The 16312-nt window shown below is 39.9% G+C and overlaps 1 protein-coding gene across 1 annotated transcript; it reads right to left on the minus strand.

The window, feature by feature from the left end:
* Positions 1–297: 297 nt before the first annotated feature.
* On the minus strand, positions 298–15303 carry LOC113134537 (axoneme-associated protein mst101(2)-like). The gene is made up of 15 exons (XM_026313971.1): positions 14817–15303; positions 13751–13800; positions 12934–13088; positions 12300–12421; positions 9813–10052; positions 8900–9007; positions 8493–8598; positions 6203–6258; positions 5941–6031; positions 4689–5258; positions 4385–4526; positions 3434–3741; positions 2667–2766; positions 2536–2578; positions 298–576 (listed from the first exon to the last, which is right to left on the minus strand). Exons 1-14 carry the CDS (start codon positions 14919–14921, stop codon positions 2542–2544), a joined length of 2190 nt encoding a protein of 729 aa, XP_026169756.1. The 5' UTR covers positions 14922–15303; the 3' UTR covers positions 298–576; positions 2536–2541.
* Between the last annotated feature and the right edge of the window lie 1009 nt (positions 15304–16312).

A 16312-nucleotide genomic window follows, 5' to 3' on the forward strand; every position in this document is an offset into this window, starting at 1 on the left:
TCTTCTGAAGCTCAGAGCCAAAAACATTATTTCTGCTTTAACCATTTTTGATGTCAGATTCAGTTATAAAGGATGTGAGCTTCTACTTAAAGAACATAAGAATAAAGGGCTTTTGTTTTTTAGAATCTGAAGGATTAAGGTGTTTAATAATTAGCTGCTAATGTCTAATCCCAGGTATAAAGGCTAATCATACAGTTGAGAATAATTAAGAGTAAATCCGTTTTGAAAGTAACAGCAGAATCACGGCTGCAAAATTAAATTTTTTATTTTGCAATTCTGTATCACAGTCTCTGAAACATGTAACAGCAAGAAGTGAAACATAAATTTTAACCTCTAATAACAGCAGTGAGCCAGGGGGATAAACAGGTCACAGCATTTACAAAAACAGTGTAAACAACAAAACATTGTAAACAAAACCTCTTCCAAGTAAAGAATTTAACAGGTTTATAACTGACTGGAAGTAAAACCCAGATTATATAGAACATGAGCTCAAAACAGAAAAATGTTCAGCAATGTGCAGGCTGTTGCGTCAGTTTCAGCTGTAGTTTCCAAGATCCAATGATCCTCCACTTAAGTCTGAAGAAAAAAAATCCTAATTATTACCCATTAGAGCAAAGTGTAGACTATATATAGAAACTATTGATCTGACCTTATTTTTTACTTTGGTTCTTTTTTGTTTTGTAATTGAACGTGAGATGATCCATTATGCGATGAAATTACAATTTGTGTAAATTATGGGCCTTACGCTGAAAAGTGTGATTAAAACAAGAATTTTCATACATTTCAATTACAAATGTTTTGCTTATTTTGTGTTAATGTTACAGATCTGTGTCTTTCAATCACTGCTTCTTTTCAGAGTCTCTGCTGGACTCTTTCTGAACCAGACTTAACTGGACAGGATCTCAACCAATCACCAAAGCCCTAAAGATGACAAGAAGAGGTCAGACATGCAGCTTTAAATATCTCCAAGCAGGTGATCCAGATTCCTTGTTTTCTATATGGGACAGCAGTATTTGTCAGTGTTTCATTTTGTGCATTTGATAATGTTAATTAGTTGGAATATTGAATTAATAGTTATGGAAGAAATGGATTAAAGGGTAAAATGGCTATAGGCTGTTGTGTTTGACTTTCAGGTACTAGTATTAACACTGATTTATTCAGCCATTGCTGCATTTCTTACTATAATGCAAGATACTCAATGCTTCATTTACTTGGATTGGATGAACTGGTGGTAATACTGGTAACTGGAAGTTACAAACAGCAGGATGTGAGATCAGCTTTCACAGATGGTGCAGCCTATGGTCATTTTTCACTCTTTCTACCACTAATTCAGTATTCCAAGTATTTAATATAGTATATATTACCAAACACCACAGAACCTGTTTGCAAGGGTGAACAAGTGATTAAGGTAGTGATTTGCTGATGAATGCCTTTGTTCCTTTTAGAAAACATTGAATCTAAATCACCCACTTGGAGCTAATTGAGGCTGTATGTGACCTGCAACCATCTCTGATCTCCTGCTGTCTTAACTGTTTTATCTTTAGGGCTTTGGACCAGTGAAAACACATTCAGGCATATACCTGTTAGCTGAGCATCTATTAGATCCTGCCCAGTTAAAACAGGCCCAGAAAGACCTGAAGGAGAGAGCAGGACATTCAACTTCTGATCAATCAGCCTCTTTGGAGCTGCGGCAGCATTGTGGTTTTCTTGAATCATGTGACAGTTATCAGCTAATAGAAGCTTTAAGAAACACGTTAACCTTCAGACTTCACACAACCAGGTAAAACAGTCAACACCTGAGGACAAGGGGCATTAAAGGAAGGCAAGGCAACGCAGCTAGTGTTAGCTTTCTATGTGCTAAAAGCTAACTTACATTCGTCACATTATTGTTACTGGCTGTCATTATCTTTTGTGACAGATGTCACTATTTTATCCATAATGATATTTGACACATGAGGGTAAAATAGTGACATTTAGGAGAAACAATTTCCATCTAACCCAAATCCAGACAAACTGAATTTACCTTAAAGCACATAGCAAGCTAACGCTAACATCATGCTAACAGTGCTGAGTTGCCAGTTTAATTTTGACTCTGTTGCCCCATCTGTTCTCTATAGATAGTAATACATAATAATACATCAGGTGTTAAGTGACTGTTTTACCTGGATGGGCTGAAATGATTGTCCCAAGACTGACAGAACAACGTAGCCAATTGCGTGGGCTATAGTGGCTCCAAAGATGCTAACTGGTCAGTAGTTGAATGTCCTGCTCTCTCTTCTCATGGCCTGTGTGACTCTTCTATGAAGCTCTGCTCACAAAACTTCTGTAAACACACATTTTGTGAAACTAAGTTTGTAAGCCTGAACGTGAACACCTATAAGACTGAGCGTGCAGACAGAAACCTAAATGTACAGGCTTACAAACCATACAGATACAAACCTGCTCCCAAACAATGTTTTATAAAGCAGAAAGTGAGAGAAGAAATGCTTGAGCAGGTAAAGCTGCTCCTGTAGTGTCCACTGAGTTGCTACTTACCTCAGTTTAATCAAAGTTGATCTTTTTTATAGGACTACTACCTCTGGAAATGCCAGAAAAAAAACAGTATGTTAAAATTAAAACTTCTGATTAAACATTGCTACTGAAAGTAAGATTGTTTCTCTTATTACAGATGTGTGTGGGGAGGGGTCGTATCACAGGAACAGCTGCAAGGGGGGGTGGCATCTGCTGCAGCTTCTGTTTCTTCCAGTTTTTTCTTTCTTCTGTTCTCTGCAAACAGACAACACGTCGTTAAATTCAGTGTCATGTCACAAAAACTATTTACAAATTCAAAATCTCACACATGCCTCAGAAAGTTTGAGAGCTGCAGGTCAGTTTGGTACGTTTTCCATCGTAAACTACACCAACACTGGTTCTCTACCAAATGAACACGGTCATTGGAATATCTGCTTATTGTTCCCTGTGACATTAGGAAAACTATTAGCCTTTCACTAAAAATAATGAGCTTCATTTCTGAATTAGCCAACACAGGAGTAAAAATAGAGCCTGACTCAATACTTTGAGTTCTAAAAATCTGACAAGCTCAGACAGTTTTACATTTTTTAAATTGAATTTTGTCCAAAACATTTCCACAGTTTAAAAAAAAGAAAAAAAACAAACTGTTCAAATTTATGTTTCTATATTATGTCTGACATGAACTTGCCCATGTGATCTATGGTGAGTTAATAAGCCATTTCTACACTGAAAAGCAACAGTAAAGATTAATGCTTAAACAATTCAGCATTTGACAGGAAATGATCACTAAAGATTGATTAAAATAATTAATCAAATCATCTGATTGATGTTTTACTGTTCAAGCAAAAACAAGCAACCTGTAGATGTCAATGGCCATTGTTCACTTTACAACACACTGTGTAATAAGTAGAAAGTGTCTTACTGTTTTTCGTTGCAGGGGTATCGTGGCTCGCAGTGACAGGAGTTGAAGTTCGTGTGAACTTCTTTCCTTTTCCAGCCTTTCTTTTCTTTTCTGCAGGAAAGTCAATGCTCATGTCGCTCACCACTCCACTTTCTTCTTCTGCAGAGCTCTTCTGTTTATTCTTCTTCTGTGGAGGTTGGTTTTCCTTTGAGGAATTCTCTTCAGTGTTTGTGTTCATCTTTTTCTTCTTCTTTGGTGTCACCTCTTCCTGAGGAGGGTCTGGTTGGGGTCTTTTGGTTGGTTTCGATCTGGGCGTCTCCACGTGATCCCTGTAAGATGCATTTTTTTTTTTTTTTTTGAACATGTGTTTTCACTTTTAAAAGTTAATATATACATATTATCCATAGATATACTCTGATGGCAGTTTATCAGGTTCAACTAAGTAAAACTAAAGCAGTAGATGAGTTTTAGTGTTGAAACAGATGTTAAACTGTGTCACATCATACAGGAAAGCCACTGCAAGTCAAATGTTTCAGCTGGAGTAAAAACATGACTGAACTAGAAATAAAACTCTGAACAATAACTAAATCTCTTGTCTGATGTGTCTTAAATAGTAAGACTTTAATTTATAAGCTTAATTTCTGAAGTTTTCTGCCAGTAACCACATGAGACAGTGGAGAGAAACTTTTTGTTCTTCTCTCAAGGGAAAATTAGTTTCACATCAAGTCTGAAAAGACCTTTAAGGAGGACAGCCATAAGTAAACTTTTCAGTGTAAATCTTGGCAGGACTTAAAATCTTTGCTGTTTTGTTAGTGAAATAAATTCCTGTTTAAAATGAGTAAAAATATCTGGCCTGTTGAATTATCCGTCTTACTGCTCTAATTTCACTGAAATCTAAAAGCCGTCACTAACAGCAGCGAACATTTTTAAACAAATATACCAAATGATGATAATGATAATAAATCCACTGACGTGCTTGTGGTGTCTCCTGCCAGGAAGCTGCTGCTCTTCGACTCGTTCTTCCTGTATAACCTCAGTCTCTTCTTCAGGCTGAACCTCCTCTTCTTGTAACGCTGTTTCTTTTTGGCCGAGGAGAGCTGAGAGGAGTCCCCGTCTACGGCAGAGGAAAAAAATGTACACTTCACTGATCTGATGTGTAACAGCACTGTGACTAAATAAAACTTATCAGGCACCTGTCACTTCAATATGAAAATGTTTAAAACCCCTTTGGTTTAATTAAAAGCTCTTGATTAGATAGATGTATTTGAGACACTACCTGTGGTGTCCAGGCTTTTGTCTGTGTCTTTGTTGCCCCCTGCTGGGCTTTCATGAGACTGCTGCTTCTTTTTCTCCTGTCTTCCTCCCCCTTTTCTCTTTTTCTTCATCTTCTTTGTCCCCTTTGTTGTATCTACTGGACTCTCCATCACCACTTCTGCTGCCTCACTCTCCTCCTCCACACCTTTAACCTCCTTTGGACTTTCTGTCAGCATTTCTTCGTCCTTCCCTTCCATCTTCCGCTTCCTTTTCTTAGCTGCATTCTTCTTCTCTGATGATGCTGCCTGAGGCTTATCCTCTTCCTCTGCCACCTTCCTCTGCATCTTTCTGCCTTTCTTTTTCTTTCTGGCACACTCGGAGGTAAGAGGAGTGTCACTGACTGGATCAGTGGTGGGTGTGTGTGTGTCCTTTTCGCTCGTCTGTTTTGTTGGACTTTCAGAGTTCTTGCAGGACTCAGGGCACAGTTTGCTGGATTCTCCCTCTGCTGCTTTGCTGTTTTCAACTTCATCGTTGAGGATGATGCAGTCGTCTGGGTCTTCCTGCTCTTCCGCCTGCACCACCGTCGCTTTTTCTAGGCACAGAACACAATTAACACTTTAAACATTTTCTCTTTTGCTGATTTTGAAAATGTGCAGTTCATATCAATCTAAAACAGGTACAATAAAATGGCACAAAGTTGGTTTCTAAAACAGTGTCCAACTCTTCTTAAGTGAACTATCTTGTATCCTGGTGAGAATATACAAGAGATATGTATGATCACAAATATGGTAAATAAGGCAAAAATAGAATATTACAGCCATTATTTCAAAATGAGTCATAACTTGCAAGATCATCCTCATGTCAAACTGCACATATTATGTAAAAATTAAGTCCAGTGTGCAGAGACATCTGAAAAACAATATTACACATGCAGTGTAATTATGAAACTCAGACTATATATAGTTCAAATCAATTTCCTCCTACTGAAGCCAATTAGCTCATTAATTAGCAACGTTTGTATATGCATGGTACATATCTGGTAATTAAGGGAGTTACAACAGTTTCTCCATTAATATGCAGATTTATGCATACAAGTGCTCCAAAGCCTAATCAGATCATCTATTCCATATGGAGCACCTGTGATGTGAGCCTTGTGTGCAGACCATAGAAAATTGAAGTAAACTTTTATTCAGCTCTTTTCAAATAAGACTGTACATGTTGAAAATGTGATGTAATGTATGATTTGGATAAAACATCTGACCATAATGTCTTACCAGTGTCAGTGAGGGGCGGGTCAGCAGGGTCTGTGGTTGTCAACGCATCCACCTGGTCCTTGGGGTTCAGGGGGGATGTGAGGCCACAGCCCTGTATAAACATATATACACTAATCACTGCTGTGGGAAAGGCCTAATAGCACTGTAAGTATTTGTTATGTTAGTCTGAGCTCACATCAGTCCATTCATCCATTCTCTCTACCACCATACCGTTGTGCCACCAACTCACATCACTCCCTCGAGAAAAAACTGTTTGGGGTACCTTAGGATTCTCCTCCGGCTCATCTCTCCCCTCCTCTGGATTTTCAGGGTCTGGGTCTGAAAAAAACAAAACAAATGCAACTCCTGTCAAATATTTTCTTATTGCTTCAAAGCATCAGAAGTACTTATGTAACATTTAGACACACTGGAGATATTTTATGAATCATTATTCAGAACTTTCACAGTAACAATTCTGGGGAAACTACAACAAAAAGAAGCCAAGCTGAATTTATTTTAAATAATATTAAAAAAAAATACTCTGCAGGCTTCTGTGCACTAATGTTTCTTTGGATTCAGTGTAAATCACCAGGACTGGGGCCATGCTGGCAGCTGTGTGGGGCTGTAACATCAACACACTATAACATGATTTATTTATGCGTGCACAGTGGCCCTGGTATTACAGATATGCTGAGAATGTACTATTGTTATTTCTGAACACAAGTACTGAGGAGAAACCCCAGTACTTATTAAACATGTGACTGAGCTTCACTGGCAGCAGTCCCACTCCTCTAAATTCATCTCTACCAACATGAATTTAAATTATACCAAGGATTATAGTTTTGCATCACCTGTGGTTTGTTCCTGGTTGTCAAGCAGAACAGACATAAACAAAACAATAACAAACATGAGAAGTTCCCTGACAACAGGACCTCGAGTCACTTCCTCGGGTAGAGATCCAAAAATCCACCAGAGCTCTCACATGTTTAAAACAAGGCTCTGCTGACAGCAAACTGGAGAGCAGAGATAAGATTTGTCATATTTTATATTCACACACATATTTGCTTGATGAGTGTCTCAAGTTTTCAGTGAGCTGTTAAAAATCTGTCTCTGCACATCATTTTTCTTCCAGAATAAATCTTGGGCATCCTGCAGAGTCACTGCACTCATTTCTTTTCTTTTCTTTCCTTCTCCAAATGAATCCAACTCTTACCAGACAGCAGTAAGGATGGTTCTAACTCTGCAAGAGAAATAAGTAATATAAAACTGATATGGTCTAAATCACTGATGTGAAAAATAATGTCCATTCAGCTTTAGTTTCTGCACCAGTCCTGAACTAATTTAAGGTAGTAAATGAGGTGTCTGTGTTCCAGATGAATAACTCCCAGACCAGCTATCAGTCCAGTCTGATTAACAAGCTTAACCAACTCCTGTGAACAAGCGACACTGTGGAAAAAAGGAGCAGCCAGAGCTGTTTCTCTGGGCTTTGGCAGCAAGGCTTCAAAGATTTTACAAGTTTTGCCGTTAAGTCAAAGTGCCTGAAGATAAAGTCTTCAACTTCATGCTTTACTTTCTTTTCTGCAAATAAAAGAATCCAAAGGGTCTGTGCTCAAACAATGCTGCCAACAAAAAGGAAATATGCTGCTTTTTTTCCTTAATGTAATAGAAAAAATATTTTTATTTTGAAAAAATATATATATATATATATATATATATATACATACAGCAGTAAAACTCCCAAGTATGAAACATTTCTGGAAAGACATGTTGTCCTTGAATTTTTAAATACTATGATCCAAGTTAATCAAAACCTGGTCAATCTGAAACTATCTTTATGGTTACATACCACAAAAACAGTGGAAAATTATTTCAATATGATTGTGGTGAACAAACTTATCCAGGTTTTCTTCTGGGAAAATCAATAAAGTAAAAAATCTGCCTGTTTCAGATTAAAGCGTCAGTCAAAGCAGCAGCAGCAAAGTGTGTTTCTTTTCCTGCTCCCTTAAGGTAAAACTAAAATCCTTCATTTTAAAAGTTTTCCTGTGGAAGTGAAGTGATCATCTGAGGATGCAGGAAGCTAAGATAATGTTTTTCACACACATGATGCTTTTACAGTAAAATTACAAAAAGAGTTGCTTAAGTAAAAAGGCCAAAGGCTCCAGCTACTTAGGATTTATTTTCTTTTTCTCATGTGCCGATAATAATTACTATAAGGTTTGATCAGACACAGATCAATGTGATGATGACGACTATATTTATATGATGAACAAAGGATCAATTGATATATAATTTTTTTTTTTTTTGGCTCTACATCCTTGTGATAAATCTTGTGCTTTTGCAACAACAGGTATTGACTTTATAAAATTTATAACAACTGTACAATCAAACCAGTAGTTTGATTTTCGGGCATCATTTCTGTTTAGACTTTCATAATAAAGGACAGACAGAAAAACATCATGTATCATTAGCAGCTGTGACACAGAGCAGCTCCTTCCCAACATCATGAGTCTGATAAGCACAGTGACAAAGAGAAAAGGTGCCTCAGTCAAGAATGACCTGCTTATTAAAGGTACCTGCAGGAGGCGGGGCTTCACTCTCTGCCAGCTGCTCATTGGTCTGCTGAGCTGCCAGGTGGGAGGAGGCGGGCTCAGCCAGGCTGGGCAGGTCTACAACAGTCTCCTACACCAGACATGAAGACAGTTTATTATTTCTCATTTCATGTTTTCACTCACAGCACAGATTCTCTCTAAGTTACAGTTTTTTCCAATTCTGATTTACAAACATGGACATAAGATAAAAAATGAGACGTGACCAACACGCTGCTAGTCCATGAGCACTAAAATAACAGTCTGCTGGCACTACAGCATTAAATTAAACTTTATCTTTATTCACCCACGGTACCAGATTTTAGGATCAGGGGACCAAAAAGGATGTGATCAACAAATCTATAAAAAGAAAATAATAATAATAAGTTCTGCACCTTTGCAGAACTGCCTTCATCATCTGCCTGCACGGTGCTGGGGGGTGTGTGCTCTGGTTCAGAGGCTTCTTCTCTGACATTAGAGGCATCCATGGCTCCTTCTGGCTCCTGAGCAAGAAAAACACAGAGCACAGAGAAGAGAAGTTTAGCTGAATGACATCGCAGCAGTTTAGGATTAGTCTGGTTTGTTTGTAGCTGTGACCATCCTTTCCCTAGATTATTGAATTTTGCACTGATGTAACTGTTGAGATGTGGAAAAATGTTGACATCTCCTTAATGAAAACCTCGACTGACAAGAAACCCACAGTGTGATGATTAGAAAAACTGTAAACAAGCCAACAATGAGTCCAGTCACTGCTCAGAGGAAGCTGAACAGCTGAAATGTTGGTAGAAAGTTCAGCTGTCGGTGCTAGTTGGTTTACTGTATGTATTGTAGCTTTAAGATCTCGGGGTCAAACTTTCTGACTAACCCAATATTCCTTGTTTTACTCTGAAATGCAGAAATTAGGTTTATGAATTACTATTTTTCCCTTTAATTTGACCTGCTGAGGTTAATAACTAGTGTGAACTTGTCTCTAGTCAAACTAACAATTGTGTGCTGATCTCAGCTGAACACTAAGATCACTAGGGCAGCCTGCTCTCAAAAGTCACACTAGTGAAAACTATTCGTGGACATGTGAATATCCTTAAAAATCCTGAGACTTCACAGAGGAAACCAACATGCAGTGTTTCCTACGGGAAGATAAACAACACAATGTACTTCAGCCAGTCACAGCTTTTTACAAAATAAGTTCCACATGTGCAGATGGTGAGCTGAGGGAACAGGCTTCACTGAGCCAGGAAGCAACTCCCTGAAAATAAGAGAAGGAGCTTGCACAACCACATACTTCAGGTGCAGCCTCAGGCCACTAACCTGCTTTGGCTCACCGTCGTCCTTCCAATTCTCCTCATTCCTCTCGCTGTCGGAGCCGCAGGTCTCGGGCGGTTCAGGGGTCTGAGGGCGAGCCTCAGCCTGATTAGAGGTCGTCTGTCTGGGGCTGAGCAGGATGCAGTCTTCCTGGGTGATTTCAATCACATCTTCAGAGTCAGAGGAGTCCGAGCTGCCGCTTTCGGCCCCGTTTGTTGCCTCAGCCGACACTTCAGTAGGAGCTGACTGCAAAACACGCACAGGACGCCACTTAGAGCGGACACGGCTAAAAGATGCACTGGTCACAGAAATCAGGGTGTGACTGACGATGTCAGTCCCAAACAGCTGAGCCAGCTGCTCAGTCAGGCTGTAATTAGGCACAGCAGGCTCTGAGATAAATGCTAACATTCAGCTTGTATAACGTTTACCATCACCATGGCCCAGATCCATGTGGCTCACTCCCTCTAAGCAGGTTTTATTCTCATGTGTGGAAAATTAACAAGACACAATGCTAATTTTTTAGTATTAATTAATTAAATAATTACATTACTTTCCCACAATGCAACACTCAAAGGGGGCTGAAGAGTATCTCATAGCTGAAAATGAACTTGATTTCTCTTTGTGGCATTACTTTGAAGGGACATTTACATTCATTAACATTATGTCGCTTCCTTTTAGTATAAAGTGGTCAAATAAATTTGGGTCACAACTGTACTTCACCATCTTTGTTCAGCATGTTAGCACTTAGATATTTGCTGAGTAGCACAGAGCACAGAGAGCTGAGGCTGATGGGAACGTCGTGAGTTTCGCAGGTATCTGATACAAACCAAAGAACAGGACAAATGGAAAATGAGGCCTGGTGATGGTGCCAGATTAAAGCAGTTTTAATTCATCAACAGGCTGCGTAGAGCAAATGCCACAGTAATCTATGCAAAAGATACTTCATTCATAGCCACAAATGTCAAGCTCTTCATCACCGTCTGTACAGGATTTCATGGCAATTCATCAAGAAGCTGCTGAGATAATTGAGTTTGGACCAAAGTGGTTGACTGACAGACATAATTTACAAAGTGTTAAAAAGACTGAACTGAAACCTCTGACACTACACTTGGAACGAGATATTATTTTTTTTGGACAAGTGTCCAGCAGATTATTCTATTACATATAATAATAGACAGAGGTAGGAGAAAAAAAAAAGTCTGCTTTAAATCTGTCCACTGGGAACATCTTGGTTCTGTCTTTGCAGAAACAGAAATCAGTAAAAACCACAGCTCTGCTGCTCCCAGACATAAATCAATCAGGGCTTCCAGCAGCTGCAGACACCATCACAATGACCCAATAACTAACACACACACACACACACACACACAAGTACACACACTCTATATATCTCAACAGATTATCTGTCGGTCAGATACATTTTCTGTCCAAACAACATTATGTCCTGCATCACTGGGCCAACATAAAAGAACAGGGACAATATAACACACACACACACACACACACACACACCCTCACACACACCCTCACACACACACACACACACACACACACACACACACACACACACACACACACACACACACACACACACACACACACACACACACACACACACACACACACACACAATTCATGTAACCATCAGATGTGTCTGTAGTTAAGAAGCCTATGATAACACTGGCACCACTGTTCATCTGTCAGGACATTATTACAGTGACTGGACAACAGTTATGTCTGTGTGTGTGTGTGTGTGTGTGTGTGTGTGTGTGTGTGTGTGTGTGTGTGTGTGTGTGTGTGTGTGTGTGTGTGTGTGTGTGTGTGTGTGTGTGTGTGTGTGTGTGTCTTCCTCCTGCTGCAACAACACCCAGAACAAGTTACAGCAGCACCACAAACCAAAGATAAAAATATCAGTTTTAATCCTTCATCCTGTTTGTGTTTCAGGTAAACTCCGGGTCACATGACTTACAGGACTCACTAAACCGTTTAAGGGTGCGTTTGTGTTTGTGTTGAGTCCGACTGTGTAAAAATTGTGTGCAGACCAACGAACCCGACAGGTTTATCTGACCAAACTGCAGTTCACATGTTCTCAGAGGATGATCTAGACTCTGCACATCATAATAACACAATTAGTGGTTTTTCCTTATCGCCAGCAAGAAAACACACAGTCGGTCCCTCAACAGGTAGTGAAGGATGCTTCTTTTATTGTTTGTCTCTACTATTTTCTGTGCACACGTCACTACGGCTGCCACTCCTGTCCCCTGGCAACGGTGGTAAACAGCTGCACACAGCTGATGGAAGGAGCAGGCAGCACCAAGAGCGTGCAATAAAACAGTGTGCAATAAAACAGTGTGAGAACATACCAAACTGCTGACCATCCCCTCATAAACCTGCTTCTCTCACTTCTACGCCACAGCTGCCGTGTGCGTTTGTGTGTTAGCGTATCACTGGTAAACCAGTTCTTTTATATGTGTGGCGCTCCTCCCTGCTCACCTCCTGCTCCTCCTGTCCACCGTCACAGGAATCGGTTTCTCCTGCAGTGTCCAGCTGCTGCTCACAGGTGCAGCTACACTTTTTCCCCACACAGGAGGACTCCACATCATCCGCCTTGGACTCTGAAAGAGTGAGAGCAAGAATAAAGTGGGGCACGCTCACTGGGACTGAGCTGATTACATACATACTTAAATACACACACGATGTTTCTGTAGCTGTCAAACAAACCCACAATCTTGTGAACCTGCACAACAAACCTGAGACATAAACTAAAACCAAACGAATCCAGACGAACGTATGTGGGCGGAACGAGGAACTATTTATTACTAAGTCTTTGACAAAGTGAACAGCCAGAACAGAGAATAATTAATCAGCACTAAGACGACCAGCTTAGTGTCTTTTCAGTGAACCAGTTAATCAGCAGAAGGAACATACTGAAATGTCCCAGTCTGGCTGAAGAGCTGCCTTCCAAATAAAAACACTATTAAATAAGAAGCAACAAACATTTTTTTAATTGGGTAGTTACTGAAATTATGTCTAAAAACAGCTGCTGATGAATTTTCTGTCATTCCGCCAAATGCACATAATGACGTTCATACTCTAAAACAAGAAAACCAGACTTAAAAAACTTTACCGAGAGAAGAGACCTCATCTCCTGTGACGTTGGAGAGTTCGGTGCCATCACAATCCTCCTCGTCTCCTGCGGCAGGTCCTGGGCTGAAGCTCTTGATCTTTGAAGCGGTGGATTCTCCTGTCACCTGCTTGGCATCTTGGACTAAAGAGCAGACTCTAAAACACACACACACACACAGGTTTATTTCTTACTGAGAAATATCTAAGGTGATTTCACAAAGTGACCATACTCACTATTTTCCTATGGCCAAGCATCTAACATCAGAGAAAACATGTAAAAAATGATTTATTTTTTGGTTTTTGGTTGGTATGTGTTGTCTGCCAGGCTACCCGGCTCCTTCTGGTCCATGTACTGTACCCGTCTGTCCCAAATCCATACAACATCCTAATTCTAAGCAGGTAGATGATGAGCTCACACTGGAAGAACAAGGAGCAGTCAGAGCAGGCGTATTAAAAACAGCTGTTCTTCGGTGATGCAACACGCAGAGGAAATGGGGGGAAGAATTAAATCAATCGTGAACGGTGCTGAACCAGATCAGAATAAGGGGTCAATCTTAAAAAAAGAGATGTTGATTTCTACTCAAAGCTGCAGTCTGGTGGATTTAGGACGATTGTTTGTTTCTCTTCTTGCTGGTAAAAAGCAGTAAATTATTAATTTTAATGAGCCAAGTCAATTTATTTACAGGCAGATTTAGAAATAAAGCACATTCTAAAAACAATATTACAGACCTACTGATCCAAAACAGCTTTTTACACAGCAGGCATTTGTTTTTCTGTTTAACACTCATGTTGAGAGGCCTCCGGCATGTTTGACTTACTTCATCCAGCCTGTGTAGACATCACGCAGGTTGAAGCGCTCATTTGGTACCTACACACACACACAGACACACACAATAAATACTGTAGATTGGTCTAGAAAGCACATTTTCCATGTTTTCACTGACTCCCTGAACGTTACGTCTCTAACCAAACAGCTGGATGATGGACCTGCCACTCAACGATCAACATCAATACGAAAAAAGGTCCAAAGGAGCAAATTCCCTGTGCAACTTCAGGAATCCATGAAGCAACTAACAGTTTGGGAACGTGTGAGGAATTTAAGTTCAAATGGGGAAATCACGTTGACAGTGTGAGGGAGAAACGTCCCCTAAGGTAGTGAAGGAGTCTGACACTGTCTGTTGTGGTCTGTTGAAAGTGAGCAGAACAGCACACGGACACAAGGTAGGGCCTTTAATTTTCTGCATTGCTTCAGGTCTGGCTACGGTTACAGGAGTGGCAGCCTTGTTTCCAACCATCCTTGCTCTGCCTGCTTCTGACTGACTGAACGCGGGGTTTGAAGAACAGTGAGGGAGCGTGTAGCCTGATTTACAGCAAGTAGGTTGCATTATTACAATTTGCGTGCACAATGGACATTTTAGGCTGCAGCGGTGATGGTTAATAAATGATGTCTATAATTACTCAGGTCTTTGCTCTATAAAATGTCCCAAACTGTGAAAAGTAAAACTGTAATGGAAAGTTTTGCACCATGAAAATGTTTCTGAGCTGAACTGATTCGTCTATATTCACAAATAGCTGCAGATGAATTTTGTGCCTAAATGCTAAAAGGTTTTGAAAGGGGTGCGACTGTAGGCCTGCAGCTTCTGTAACACCGTGTTCTTCTCCTTCAGGAGGCCTGAGGACCTCACCTGGACCTCAATTACAACCAAGCCGAAGCAAAGAAACAAAAAAAAAACAACAAAAACCAACAAAAAAAACCCTAAAATCGCATTTATGTTTCATTCTGTTTTTTATAAAACAAGCCCAACACACGTGGCTGCTACAGAAACTGCAACAAAATCGCGAATAAACTGAAATGAGGTATGAGGTCGGATTAAAACTTCTCACCTGAGCAACGTGCTCCTCCAGCAGCTGGGCAGCTGTGCTGAAGCCGCTCACCCTGAGGTGCTGGTAGATCAGAGACAGCAGAGCCGGGTCCTGCTCGGAAGCCATGGGTCCCACTGCGAAACAGCACGAGAAGCGTAATGTTACGAAAAGTGTATGTTATTAACACTTCACCTCATTGTCGCTATTCGGCGTGCGTCCATGTGCGCTGACGACGCCCCCCTCGAAATGCAGCATGGGAGGTGGAGTTTTTTTTTTTTTTTAGTGGGAGGCTCATTGTCTGCACTTGTATTCTGCAACCTGCAAAACAGGGAGTGTGTTAATTGTACAGGCAGGAGTCAGTTAATAGACTTTTTTTAACATTTAATGGAAAAAGTTTTGATCAGCAACAAACTCTGGCCCCAAAACACGGATCTTACCAGGAGCCTATTTCTGTGAGGACCAACAGGACCTGAAAATGATCCAAGTCTAAATGTTGTGAGAAACTAAAGCTTCTTAACTCACATTTGTGATTTAATGTCTCATACTCATTAGATCATACTTTTGATTACTGACATCCCATGAATATACACACAGTCAATATACCCTCATGGTAATTCTGGCTGTTAACTTCTAATCATTAATTGTAATTAAAAAAGTAAACATCTTTTAGCACTTTGACATTTTATAATTTGAAATAATTCTTTCCATAAACATTTTTAACTCTCCATCCTTATTTATGTCTTTGTTTTACTGACAGAAATAGTTTTCCATAACCTCCATCTATGAGTCTGTGCAAAGTCCACGACAACCATCATTAAGGTTTTTGCATTTAAACCAACAATTGATGTTAAGTTTAATGGAGAAATTAAGGCCTTTTACAGGCTGATATTGTGTCGTGTTTCTCCTTTTAAGGAGCTAAACGACGTCTGGCAACATTCCTCCATGTACTGCTCACTGTCAGTGAATAAGCCCCTAATAAATCACACACCGCTGTGTTTCCTGGAAACTTGGAGCAGGACCTAATGCCGGCTGAGGAGGCTGCCCAACAGAGGCAGAGGGTCCCAGAGCTGATCACAGTGTTTGTATGTCTAAAACAGAGACAGATCATCTGAAATGTCAGAAGAAATATTTCAGTCTTTAAAGAATCTCAGAAAACATCCACTCACTGGGGAAAAATAACTTCCCTTCATTTTTTCAGTCATTCATTTTATTCATTTATCCATCCATCATGACTGAGGAGTCACAGTTAAGAACAACAGGACTTCTGTTCATAACCTTCAAAATAAAAGCACTGAATGAGGAACCAGCCACAGCACAAGTGCTGCTCCTGCCAAGCAGTGAAATTAAATGTGACCCTGTAACTGTGGAGCCTTAATGCTGTTTAATTCCATCTATTTAATTAATCACACTTGTAAAATCGTTTATCGCAGATTTCATAAACCCACATTCTCTTCCTAATATAATAACCAGGGAATATAATAACAATCATAATAATTTGATCTTTGGAGAATATTTCA

This window comes from Mastacembelus armatus, chromosome 17 (assembly GCF_900324485.2).
Source record: "Mastacembelus armatus chromosome 17, fMasArm1.2, whole genome shotgun sequence".
NCBI lineage: Eukaryota > Metazoa > Chordata > Actinopteri > Synbranchiformes > Mastacembelidae > Mastacembelus > Mastacembelus armatus.